The sequence below is a fragment of the Dipodomys merriami genome, unplaced genomic scaffold (genome assembly GCF_024711535.1).
Source record: "Dipodomys merriami isolate MVZ:Mamm:240054 unplaced genomic scaffold, mDipMer1.0.p SCAF_176, whole genome shotgun sequence".
NCBI classification, from domain to species: domain Eukaryota; kingdom Metazoa; phylum Chordata; class Mammalia; order Rodentia; family Heteromyidae; genus Dipodomys; species Dipodomys merriami.
This window is the reverse complement of record NW_027203115.1, coordinates 2,271,880-2,284,760: the sequence shown is the minus strand read 5'-3', so window position 1 is coordinate 2,284,760 and position 12,881 is coordinate 2,271,880. Positions and strand designations below refer to the sequence as shown.

At 45.4% G+C, this 12,881-nt stretch overlaps 1 protein-coding gene across 3 annotated transcripts in view; it reads left to right on the top strand.

Annotated features, from left to right (window-relative positions):
• Positions 1 to 1,241: 1,241 nt before the first annotated feature.
• Positions 1,242 to 12,881, top strand: part of Rfwd3 (ring finger and WD repeat domain 3) — a 33,132-nt gene continuing 21,492 nt past the window's right edge. Inside the window, exons 1-7 of one of the 3 annotated variants that reach the window (XM_070026292.1) lie at positions 1,243 to 1,426; positions 2,898 to 3,004; positions 3,492 to 3,906; positions 6,820 to 7,016; positions 9,495 to 9,565; positions 12,429 to 12,617; positions 12,695 to 12,786. In XM_070026292.1, coding sequence (XP_069882393.1) covers positions 3,494 to 3,906; positions 6,820 to 7,016; positions 9,495 to 9,565; positions 12,429 to 12,617; positions 12,695 to 12,786 — 962 coding nt within the window. In that variant the 5' untranslated portion in view covers positions 1,243 to 1,426; positions 2,898 to 3,004; positions 3,492 to 3,493. Of the gene's footprint in view, positions 1,427 to 2,897; positions 3,005 to 3,491; positions 3,907 to 6,819; positions 7,017 to 9,494; positions 9,566 to 12,428; positions 12,618 to 12,694; positions 12,787 to 12,881 lie in introns of all 3 variants that reach the window. The other 2 variants (XM_070026293.1, XM_070026289.1) reach the window with 2 other exon arrangements.

The window sequence follows — 12,881 nt, the reverse complement described above, 5'->3', positions numbered from 1 at the left end:
GCCTGCCTGAAGTTTCAATAAAAAAGTGTGATTCATCTTATAAAAAATGAGAGGCTTGAAAACCCTTTGCTGTTAAGTGAAGTGAGGTATTTATAATAGTAGGCAATTTATTGGAGTGGTATCAGGTGAAAGAAATAGTGGGAATTCTTTTTCGCTTAAGGTAGCGTTGGCAAGCTCTTCAACTCCATGAGAAGACCAATAAGAACAAGTTATTCCCTATCGAGGGTCCAGAATTCTAGAGGCAATATTTAAAAATTGTTCCATTAGCTACTATCCTTTGGATAAAGGTAAGCTCCAACCAAGTGTAAGAAGAGGCAGTAGGAACCACAGGTTTTGATTATTTGTTTGTAGCACTGGAAATTGCATTCAAGGCCTGCTAGGCAGGTCCTCTACCACTGAATCACAAACCTAAAAAGTCATAGTTTTAACACTTTTATTCTGAAGTGGACCCACAGCAGAGCTGGGCACTGGTGGCTCACACCTGTAAGCCTAGCTACTTAGGAGGCTGAGATCTGAAGATGAATTATTCCATTAGCTACTATCCTTTGGATAAAGGTAAGCTCCAACCAAGAGTAGGAAGAGGCAGTAGGAACCACAGGTTTTGAGTGTTTGTGGCACTGGAATTTGCATTCAAGGCCTGCTAGGCAGGTCCTCTACCACTGAATCACAATTCCAAACCTAAAAAGTCATAGTTTTAACACTTCCATTTTGAAGTGGACTCAGAGCAGAGCTGGGCACTGGTGGCTCATGCCTGTAATCCTAGCTCCTCTGGAGGATGAGATCTGAAGATGAAGATCGCAGTTCGAAGTCTGTCTCTAATCTCCAATTCATCACAAAAAGCCAGAAGTGGAGCCTGGCTCAAATGGTAGCCAGCCAGCCTTGAGCGGGAAAAGCTCAAGGACAGTATCCAGGTCCTGTCCCACAACCAAAAAATGGACTGCGAAATCTTTAAACCTTTTTCCCTCCAAAGTTCGATTAAACTATTTAAAAAAACAAAAAACTTCCGCTTGTCTGTTCCGGGGGTTGGGCGCGAATGACAGACAGGCAAGTCTACCAATTTTATGAGACTGTTTAGCACGTGTTCCCGCCCTTTAAGAACAACTAACCAATGAGAACCCCATTTTATCCAGCGATGACCAGTAGAAGAAGAGAGATGATTGGTCGCTGGCTGGAGCGGCTGTCCAATAGGAGGTTACTTGGCCCGCGTCGCGGGCGGGGAGCTTGAGCTGTTTGAAGGGAAGTTCCGGTCGGCGCCGTAGTCTGCCGAGGTAACCGTAAACGTCGGAGCTCGTTTGGCTGACTGCCGCGGTCTTTCGGCCTTAGCAAAACTGGCCGCTTATTTCTCTCCAAGCTTCGAGCCTCCAGTTTTGGCCTAACTTCACTGGGTTACGGTCCCTAGTCGTGGGGCCTAGAGTCGCCGCAGAAGGTGGGCCACTGGCGGGTTTGGAACTTGGCGGCCTGAGGAGATTCTGGGCGGCCGCAGGTCGAGGTTGAGGAGGTCCGGGCCGTGGTGGGCCGGGAGTGCGGTGGGAGTGGGGATGGGGGGCGGTGGGGGTGGGAGGCTGTGGAGTGGGAGTGGGGAGGTAATGAGCGTGGAGTGGGGGGGCAGGGGTGGGGATGGGGGTGAGGCGGGGTAATGGGAGTAGGGGGTGGGGGAGGGGATGGCAGGCGAGTTTGCGCCTTTGGGCTGTGGGGGGGGGAGAGGGCGGAGCTCGGCGTTCTTCCGGCCCCTCCCCCCCAAGGCCAGCTACTAGTCTACTAATTCCACGTTCAATGGAATAGAATTTTATTTTCTCAGACACGCAGTGACCGAAGTGTCTTCACATCTCTCTTTTACGGGCCGACAAGTTAGGCTGAGGTCAGTCAAGCCACTTGAGGACTTCTAGGTAGTAAGTGAAGAAAGTGACCCAGAGCAGCGATCCCCCATTCCGAGGGAATTCCTGCAGGTCCTGGGCACCCGAGGGACGTGGTATCCCTTGTTGGAGCTACACACTTGCAGGCGCCGCGCTCAGTGGCCTCTTGGGTCTAGCAGCACTGTTGCAACCCCCATCCCTCACTCCCAGGCCAATTGGGAAACTTAACTACAGAATGGTGCTGTTGCAGGAACTTTACTATTGAGACTAAAACATTCAGTTTTTCTGCCATATAGTATGGGAGGCTTATTGTTTTTTATTTTGGTGTATTTGAAAGAGTACATTGCAGCCCAGAGCTTGAGTTGTTTTGTGGCACTTTTGCTAGTATCAGAATTTGAACTCAGGGCCTCGGGGTTGCAATGGGTTCTTTTGCTCACTGTTGGTAATCTACTAAAGTGCTTCCAGCCTTGCTTTTCTTTTCTTTCTCCTCCCCCCGCCCCCCACTCCCCTACCTTTGCTGGTCCTGGGGCTTGAATTCTGGGCCTGGGCACTGCCCCTGAGCTTTTGTGGTCAAGGCTAGTATGCTACCACCTGAGCCACAGTCCCACTTCTGCCTTTTTGTCCTCAGTTGGAGATCGTCTCATTGGTTTTCCTGCCCTGGCTGTCTTTGACCGAGATCCTCAGAGCTCAGCCTCCTGAGTAGATAGGATTACAGGCATGAGCCACCAGTACCAGGCTCCACTGCATCCATTCTAGTCCAAACTTCTATTACTAGTGTTGACTCCTCAGTTGTTCTAAAGCAACTTATGTTCCTTCTTTCTTTTCTTTTCTTCCATCAGTTGTGGGGTTTGAACTCCTGGGCACTGTCCCTCAGCTCTTAAGCTCAAGGCTAGCGCTCTACCACTGTTTATGTGGTGCTGAGGAATTGAATCTAGGGCCTCATGCATGCAAGGCAGGCACTCTACCACTGAGCCACCTTTCCAGCCCTCATTTTCTTGCTTTCTTTCTCTCTCACCCCTTCCTCTCTCTTCTTTTTTTTAAAAGAGAAGCTGGTCTTGAATTCACAGTTCTACCTGGAATGTGCCTTTAATTCCAAGAATTGTGGAATTAGAGATGTGTGACGCCAAGCCCTGACATAAGTACTTCTCAGGGTATGTGATGCATAATCCCATTACTTGACAGGTAGAAGCAGGGAGTCTTGAGTTTAAGACCAGCCTGGGACTACATAGTAAGGCCCTATGTTAAAAACAAAAACAGGGACTGGGAAGTTGGCTCAGTGTTAGAGCGCTTGCCTTGCATGCCTGAGGCCCTGGGTTCGATTCCTCAGCACCACATAAGCAAAAAGAAAAAAGCCAGAAGTGGCTCTGTGGCTCAAGTGGTAGAGCACTAGCCTTGAGCTGAAGAGCTGAGGGACAGCACCCAGGCCCGGAGTTCAGGCCCCACGACTGGCCCCCCACCCAAAAAAAAAAAAAATCAAAAAAACTTTTTATGGGAAGAGAAGTTGACTTAAGTAAAGTCTTTAGTTTTCTTAGTTGTGTAGATTCTTGCTGGAGGAGATTCTGAAAGACGTGGTTAGATCACAGATACAGTATTTTCTCAATTTTACTAATACTCTCTTTATGACTACTATTCCCCCAGTAATGGCTCATGAAGCAATGGACTGTGATCTTCAGGATCAGTTAGGTGATCCTACCGAACCACCTGCTCCTGCTGTACTGGTCAGTAGTCAAGAGACACCACCCCCGCTCCAACCTGCCCTGCCAGAGTCTGTTGACTTGACTGCCGAAGTAGAGGATGTGGAAAACAGCAATCCAGGAACTTCAGAGGAGCATAGGCACATGTCTGATGCTAACCACAGAAACCGAGTATCTTCCTTGGCTTCTATAACCAACTTCATCACTGGGCTGCAGAGACTTCATGGCATGCTGGAATCCCTGAGACCTCTTCCTTCAAATTTGAACCACAGTGGAGGGCCAGTGAGAATAAGGAGGAGAAGAGAATCTGCATTACATAGAGCAAGAGGTGGAGCGTCTCAGAGAACAGGCAGTGCTAGGTAAATGTTATATGTAAGAATTCACTTAGTGGGCTGGGAAGGTGGCTCAGTGGTAGAGTGCTTGCCTTGCATGCATGAGGCCCTGGGTTCAATTCCTCAGCACCACATAAGCAGAAAAACCTGGAAGTGGCACTGTGGCCCAACTGGTTGAGCTCTAGCCTTGAGCCGAAGAGCTGAGGGACAGTGCCCAGGCCCAGAGTTCAGGCCCCACAACTGACACACACACACAAAAGAATTCACTTAGTGTCACTCTAGAAATCGCCTTGGGCTCTGGTCATACCCCCAGAGCTGCCAAACTGAAATCATAGTAATAACAGGTGGCTGGCTCCCCATTTTCTCCTTAAGTTAGAAAGGATGGACCATGGACTGGAAATGTGGCTTAGTGGTAGAGTGTTTGCCTAGCATGTATGAATCACTGGATTTGATTCCTCAGCACCACATAAAGCAGAAAAAGCCAGAAGTGGCATTGTGGCTCAAGTGGTAGTGTTAGCCTTGAGCACAAAGAGGCACAGGAATAGAGCCTAGGCCTTGAGTTCAAGGCCCAGTACTGGCAAAAAAAAAAAAAAAAAAAGGATGGGCCTTGATTTACTAAATAATTGATGGGATAAGTTGTACTAATAAGTTTGAAAATTGGGAGCTTGTTAGAAGCAGCCTATAAATTTTGGTTCTTTTTAATATGTGGAGCATCTGACCCAGACCCTTACACGTGCAAAGCATGCACTATACCCCTGAGCCATACCCAAGCCCCAAAATGGTTTTCTTCTATAGTTTATGTTTGCCAGTCCCAGTGCTGGGGCTTGAATTCAGGGCCTGGGTGCTGTCCCTATTCTTTTTTGCTCAAGGCTAGCACTCTACCACTTGAGCCACAACTCCACTTTATAATTTTTGTTGGTTAATTGGAGTTTAAGTGTCTCATGGACTTTGCTGCCTGGCTGGCTTAGAACTTCGATCCTTAGATCTCAGCCTACTGAGTAGGTGGGATTACAGGTGTGGGTCACAGGTGTTCTACCATAGTTTTTGTTTTGGATTTATTTCTCTAAGGGCTTAAGTGAAGAATAAGGCTTGACAGTTACATGAAAAATAACAATTACCTTGGTTTTTTTTGGCGACATATACTAGGGCTTGAACTCAGGGCCTTGAGCTCTTCCCTGTTCATGCTGCTACTCTACACTTTAGCCACATGTCTACTTCTGGCCTTCTGGCTTTTTCTAGTTAATTTAAGAGTCTCAGGTTTGTCTAGGGCTGGTTTCAAACCTCAATCCTTAGATCTCATCCTTCTATATGTAGGATTATAGGCAAGAGGCACCAGTGTACAGTGGTGGCCTTTTTTTAATTTCTTACATTTGGCCTTTTAAATGTTTTTATGATGTTGACCATGCTGGGCATGGTGACACATCTGTAATCCCAGCACTGGGGAAGCTAAGCAGGAGGAGAATGGGTTCAATATCAGCTTGAGCTATATAGTGAAACCCTGTTGTCTCAAAAAGAAAAGTTTTATATGTGAAGGAAATTTTGTCCCTCAAAGATACATTGTTAAGAAACTTGTAGCTGTAACATGGAGGGGTTAGCTGGTATTTAACCTTGGATCTGAGTTGTTTCTACATAGGCAGGTGGAGGAATCTTGAGTCATAACCATTTATTTTCAAACACAATGAAGATATTGAGATGATGATAAATGGCATCCAGGTTATTTGTTAACCTGTTGTTTTGAAAATGAGGAAGCTAGTAATATGGGATTTATCTGCAATAACTCTGAAATTGGACTGCTCCTTGAGTCTGGATTTTGTGGTCTCAGCCTGCTGTTAGTATGACTACAGACTTGAGTTGCCAGTGTAAAATAATATTTCATACAATCGGGGCACAATAGCTCATGCTCATTCTGGCTACACAGCAAGTAGTTAGTATTATTATTATTTAATATAGGATCTTGCTGCATAACCCAAGCTGAGCTGGAACTCAAGATCCTTCCATTTCCCAAATGTTGGAATTACGGGATATACTAGCATGCTTAGCTATTACTCCCTCCTCCTTTCCCTACGCCCAGGTCCTGGGGCTTGAACTTGGGTCTGGGTGCTGTCCCTGAGCATTTTTGTGCTCAAGGGCATCATTCTACCACTTCACCTAAAGAGCATTTCTGGTGTTTTCTGAATAGTTTATTGAAGGTAAGGGTCTCAAGGACTAGCTTTGAACCATGATCCTCAGATCGGCCTCCTGAGTAAATAGGATTACAGGTAGGAGCCACAGCCCTGTGCCCTGCAATGATTTAAGTTTTAAAAGGAAAATAACAAGGTGAAACCGTGATGACTGAAGCCACATAATATTCCTCAAAAGGTCCTTATCTTGGGTAGGGGCAGTGGCAGAATCCTGTATACCCATATTTGGGCAGTGACAACCCTTTTCTACTCCCTAATATCAGCAGACAAGTTGTTGGGTTATGTCCTTTAAAGGTACAGATGGCTACAGGCCATCTGTAGAATTCACTTATTTAAGCAGGAGAAACCATGATTGAATAGAAAAAAGCATCCAGGCTCATTGTGTTTGCCCAAGTCTTTCATTTCTCAGAGACTGCATTTAATGGCTCAGCACTGGATTGAAATTATTAGGATTTGTCTTCCTATCACTGTATACTATTCTTTTTTTTTTTTTTTTGGTCCGGTCGTGGGGCCTGAACTCTGGGCCTGGGCGCTGTCCCTCAGTTCATCAGCTCAAGGCTAGCGCTCTACCACTTGAGCCACAGCGCCACTTCCGGCTTTTTTTTTTTCTTATGTGGTGCTGAGGAATCAAACCCAGGGCCTCAGGCATGCAAGGCAAGCACTCTACCACTGAGCCACCTTCCCAGCCCCCACTGTATACTATTCTCGTGACAAAGGTTCACTGTACTGTAATTTTGTTGCTGTCCTTTTGGCTACATAGGTCGAGAGCACCATTGGATGCTTACTTTCAAGTGAGCAGGACCCAGCCTCAATTGCCAGCTGCCTCTTCTGATTCAGAAACTAGAAATCCCAGATCTGAAGACTTGCATGTATCAGGTGGTTCTCATTCTGACAGTGACAGCTCTATAGAGAATGAAGAGGTGGTTGGTCAGGCAGAAGAACCTGTCATTTCAGAAGGTCAGTCAGTATTTTATGCAGGTTAGCATTCACAAGACTAACATCTAAGTTTTGAGAAGACTTAAAAACTGTAGTTGTACTTTGTTATTTTCCTTTTTTTCTCTCAAATGCCATTGGTTCCTATGTTAGAATTCAGCACTTTGAACTGGCTGTGATGATCCTGACAGAATTTGATCTGACTTACCTAGTTGTATTCCAGTGAAGCAATCCCTGTGATATCATTTTACGTTCACTTTCCTTTTTTTTTTTTAAAAAAAAAAAATCTATAAAATAAGTAGATTATTCATTTGAAAGTTTTTGCAGCTGCGCATGATGACACATCTGTTTTTTTTTTTTTTTTTTTTGTCGGCTGTGGGGCTTGAACTCTGGGCCTGGGCACTGTCTCTCAGCTCTTCAGCTCAAGGCGAGTGCTCTACCACTTGAGCTACAGCGCCACTTCCGGTTTTCTGGTGGTTTATTGGAGATAGGAGTCTCACGGTCTCTCCTGCCCGGGCTGGCTTTGAACCGCAATCCTCAGATCTCAGCCTCCTGAGTAGCTAGGATTACAGGCGTGAGCCACCAGCGCCCAGCTTGATGACACATCTGTAATCACAGCACTAGGGAAGCTAAGCAGAAGGATAGGAGGATAATGGGTTCAATATCAGCTTGGGCTATATAGTGAAACCCTTTAGTCTCAAAAAGAAAAATTATATAAATCCACCACGCATTGATGGCTCATGCCTGTAATCCTAGCTACTCAGGAAGCTGAGATCTGAGGATTGCAGTTAAGAGCCAGCCCGGGCAGGAAACTCAGTGAGACTCTTTATCTCCAACTAACCACCCGAAAACCAGAAGTGGTGCTGTGGTTCAAGTGGTAGAGTGCTCACCTTGAGCTAAAGAGCTCAGGGACAGCATCCAGGCCCAGAGATCAAGCCCCATGACTGACCAAAAAAAGAAGTTATATAAATCCAATACCTTATCTAAGGTATCACTTTTTTTTTTTTTTTTTTTTTGTCGGTCGTGGGGCTTGAATATCACTTTTTTTTTAAGCCAGTCCTAGGGCTTGAACTCGGGCCCTATGTGCTATCCTTGAGATTCTTCTGCTCAAGACTACCACTTCAGCTAGAGTTCTACTTTGGCTTTTTTGGTAGTTTAGTGAAGGTAAGATTCTCATAGGGAAGCCAGGTGCCAGTGGCTTATGCCTGTAATCCTAGCTACTCAGGCTGAGATCTGAGGATTGTGGTTCAGAGCCAGCCCTGGCAGGAAAGTCCATGAGTCTCTTCATCTCCAATAAGCCACTAGAAAACTGCAAGTGGTGGTATGGCTCAAGTAGTAGAGTGCTTGCCTTGAGCTGAAGAGCTGAGGGACAGCATGTAGGCCCAGAGTGAAGCCCATGACCAAAAACAACAACAACAAAAAAGATTCTCACAGGGGCTGGGAATGTGGCTTAGTAGTTGAATGCTTGCCTGGCATGCATGAATCCCTGGGTTTGATTCCTCAGTACCATATACACAGAAAAAGCCAGAAGTGGCGTTGTGGTAGAGTGCTAGCACTGAGCAGAAGCAGCTCAGGGACAGTGCCCAGGCCCTAAGTTCAAGCCCCAGGACTAGTCAAGGAAAAAAAAAAAAAAAAGATTCTCACAGACTTTCCTCCCCTGGCTGACTTCAAACTGAGATCCTCAGGTCTCAGCCTCTTGAGTAGCTAGGATTATGAGCCTCCTGCTTAAGGTGTCACTTTCTAATCTTAGTAAAATGTTATGTAGATGGAACTTAGTAGTAGGTGGCACACACTCCTACAATAGATGTCTTGATTTCATTAAAAACCTACTGATAGCCAGATTATGGTCTTTCAGTATTTTTTTCCCACTAAAAGGAACCAGTACTTCTAGAAATGACTTCCCAGGTATAGTATAAGGGATACAGAATTAATTGAAGATGAGTCTTGTGAATTTGTCTCTGGTCGGGGTCCAAACAGTGATCTTCAGATTTCCTGAGTAGGCTTGAGCCAATGGCACCAGACATTCATTTTTTAAAATCGGATAGGTACTAATATTACTATAACTTTGTCTTTTAATGTATGTTTGAGAATATCCAAAAATAAGATAATAAGTCACTGGTATTATTTGGTGAAGTCTTCACTTTTATAGGTAAACTACCAGTTAGAAATGGAAACTATAGGGGCTGGGAAGGTGGCTCAGTGGTAGAGGAAGTGCTTGCCTTGCATGCATGAGGCCCTGGGTTCAATTCCTTAGCACCATATAAGCAGAAAAATCCAGAAGTGGTGCTATGGCTCAAGTGGTAGAGCACTAGCCTTGAGCTGAAGAGCTGAGGGACAGTGCCCAGGCCCAGAGTTCAGGCACCATGACTGGCAAAAAAAAGAAAAAGAAAGAAAGAAATGGAAACTATAGTGAGTTCAGCTCTCATCCTAACATCTAATAGCTAACTCATACCTTCTTTTATGTATTAACTGCCTTATTCATTTCTGACTACAACTTGGAAGAGCAAGAAAGAGTTACCACAGCAGAGGAAGAAGTGCCATTCATCAGTGAAGGAAATACCCAGTCCAAACAGGTAATATAAAAGTCATCACTCTGTTTCTGCCCCTTTGGGCACTACTGTAGTTTGGGCTCAGGGTCTTCTGTTTGTTAGGCACATGCTCTTTGCTTACACAATATCGTCAGTTCCCTTTTGGCTTTAATTATTTTTCAGGTAGCGTCTCAAGTTATTGCCTGAGACTACCCTGGACCATGATTTTCTTACCTTTGCCTCTCATGTAGCTGATGGCTGATGGATGTGTACCACTTTACTGACTGTTGATATAGAGGTCTCCCTAACTTTTTGACCAGGCTGGTCTTGAACTAGTATCCTCATCTTTGCCTTAGCTCCTCCTTACATTATAGATGTAAGCTTTCTAAGTCTAGCTCAAACATTCTTACTTATTTTTGTACCAGTGCTGGGCCTTGCCTCCTCTTAGGTTTTTGTCTTTTTCTGATCTAGGCTGGTGCTCTTCTACTTTAGCCACAGTTGCACTTCCAGCTCTTTGTTACTGGTTCTTTGGAGATTAGTCACACAATCTTTTCTGACTGGATTCATTTCAAATGGCAATCTCAGATCTCAGCCTCATGAGTGTATAGGATTCCAGGTGTGAGCCAGCCACTCCTGGCTTACATATTCTCTCTGTGTGTGTGGTGTGTATGTGTGGTTGTGTATGTGTGGTGTGTGTGTGTGTGTGTGTGTGTGTGTGTGTGTCTCTCTCTCTCTCTCTCTCCTTGGGCTTAAACTCAAGGCCTAGGTGCCTGAACTTTTTTCTCCTGCTGGTCGTGGGGCTTGAAATCTGGGCATGAACACTATTCCTGAGCTCTTCCAGCTCAAGGTGAGCACTCTACCACTTGAGCCACAGCAACACTTCCATTTTCTGGTGGTTAGTTGGAGCTAAGAGTCTCACGGACTTTCCTGCCTGGGCTGGCTTTGAGACCACAATCCTCAGATCTCAGCCTCCTGAATAGCTAGGATTACAGGTATGAGCCACAGGGCCTGACTTATCCCTGAACTTTTGTCCTCAAAGCTAGTGCCTGGACCACAACTTTGCTTCTAGTTTTTTGCTGTTTTATTGGAGATGAGTTTCATAGGCTTTCCTGCCTGAGCTGGCTTCGAACCATGATCTTCAGATCTTAGCCTCCTGAGGATTATAGGTATGAGCCACCAGGACCTGGCTTTAACATTTTTAAATAAAAGGTTTAGATTTTTTAAGAGGCTGTAATTTAAAGTGGAAAGCTGCAGGCTTTGTAGAAAAGTAGTCCAGAAGGGCTGGGAATGTGGCTTAGTGGTAAAGTGCATCCCTAACATGCATGAAGCCCTAGGTTTGATTCCTCAGTACCACATACACAGAAAAAAAGGTGGAAGTGGCTCTGTGGCTCAATTGGTAGAGCGCTAACCTTGAGCAAAAGAAGCTCAGGAACGGTGCCCAGGCTCTGAGTTCAAGCCCCAGGACTGGGAAGAAAAAAAAAAAAGCCAGCAGCCGGTGTTTTGTTTTTTGTTGGTTGTGGGGCGGTTACTAGTTGTTGGGAATTTTAAATAGCTACTTTTCTTAATTTGAATGAAGGGGGGGGGGAAATCCAAGAATCTTCTACAATCAAAAGTAGGCCGGGGGGGGGGGGCTAGGAAGGTGACTCAATGCTAATAGTGCTTGCCTTGCATGTATGAGGCCCTGGGTTCAATTCCTCAGCACCACATAAGGAGAAAAAGAAGTGGCGTTATGGCTCAAGTGGTAGACCACTAGCCTTGAGCTGAAGAGCGGAGGGACAGTGCTCAGGCCCCATGACCAATAACAAAAAAAAAAAAAAAGGCCAGGGGCTGGGAATGTGGTTTGGTGGTAGAGTGCTTGCCTTGAATGCATGAAGCCCTGGGTTTTGATTCCTCAGTACCACATATATAGAAAAAGCAGAAAGTGGTGCTGTGGCTCAAATGGTAGAGTGTTAACCTTGAGCAAAAGAAGCTCAGGAACGGTGCCCAGGCTCTGAGTTCAAGCCCCAGGACTGGCAAAAAAAAAAAGCCAGCAGCTGGTATTTTGTTTTTTGTCGGTCGTGGGGCTTGAACTGGGCCTGAATGCTGTCCCTCAGCTCTTCAGCTCAAGGCTAGTGCTCTACCACTTCAGCTACAGCGCCACTTCTGGTTTTCTGGTGGTTTATTGGAGATAAGAGTTTCATGGACTTTCCTGCCCGGGCTGGCTTTGAACCTTGATCCTCAGATCTCAGCCTCTACAGAGTAGCTAGGATTACAGGCATGAGCCACCAGCGCCTGGCAAGTCTGAGACTCTTTCTTATCTCCAATTAACCACCTGACAACCTGTGGCTCAAAGTAGCAGAGCAGTAGCCTTGAGCAAAAGAGATCAGGGACAGGGCTCAGGCTTCACAACCAACAACAAAAAAAGTAGGCCAGGCTAGGTGACTTCAAGTGATTGGTAAAATGTAGTGTTGCTGGGTTGTATGTAGCTCAGTGGTAGCAGGGACTCTTGGCTAATACACAGCTCTGAGCTCAATCTCCTGCATCAAAAACCAAAGAGGGCAGCCAGTTTCTCACTCTCCTGAGTAGCCTTACTGTTGTGTTAACTCATAGCGTTCTACCACTTGAGCCCCAGCGCCACTTCCCGTGTTCTAGTGGTTTATTGGAGATAGGAGTCTCACAGATTTTCCTGCCCGGGCTGGCTTTAAACCATGATCCTCAGATCTCATCCTTTTGAGTAGCTAGGATTACAGGCGTGAGCCACCGGCACCCGGCTAACCCATTATACTGTGGCTTATATTTTGCCTTACTTCAACTTATGCAGCTTTCCAACTTCATTTGTATCATTTTTGTACACTTTTGCTAATTTAATAGTGTTGTATACCTCTGATTTTGTATTTTCTCATTTCAATGTATTTAAATTTCCATCCAGCAGTCTCCTCAGAAGTCTGCATCTATGGGTGAGGAGGAGGAGGAAGATGAGGGGGACACTTGCACAATATGTTTGGAACAGTGGACCAATGCTGGGGACCACAGGCTCTCAGCATTACGATGTGGGCACCTTTTTGGATATAGATGCATTTCTAAGTGGCTCAAAGGACAGGCACGAAAATGCCCTCAGGTAAGAACTGTAAGTAAGGACCCATTGTAGAGTTAGAATTCCTAAAACCACACTAATTGTGTCCCATTGGATTCTAGTGTAACAAGAAAGCTAAGCACAGTGACATCGTTGTCCTTTATGCCCGAACCTTGAAAGCTCTGGATAACAGTGAAGAAGAGCGTATAAGGAGGTAGGTATTAAGAATTCCTAGCAAAGATACTCCTTTTGGTTCTTTGTAGACACATTTGGAAAAGGAAATATGAGTCAATTTTCAATGAAGCTTTC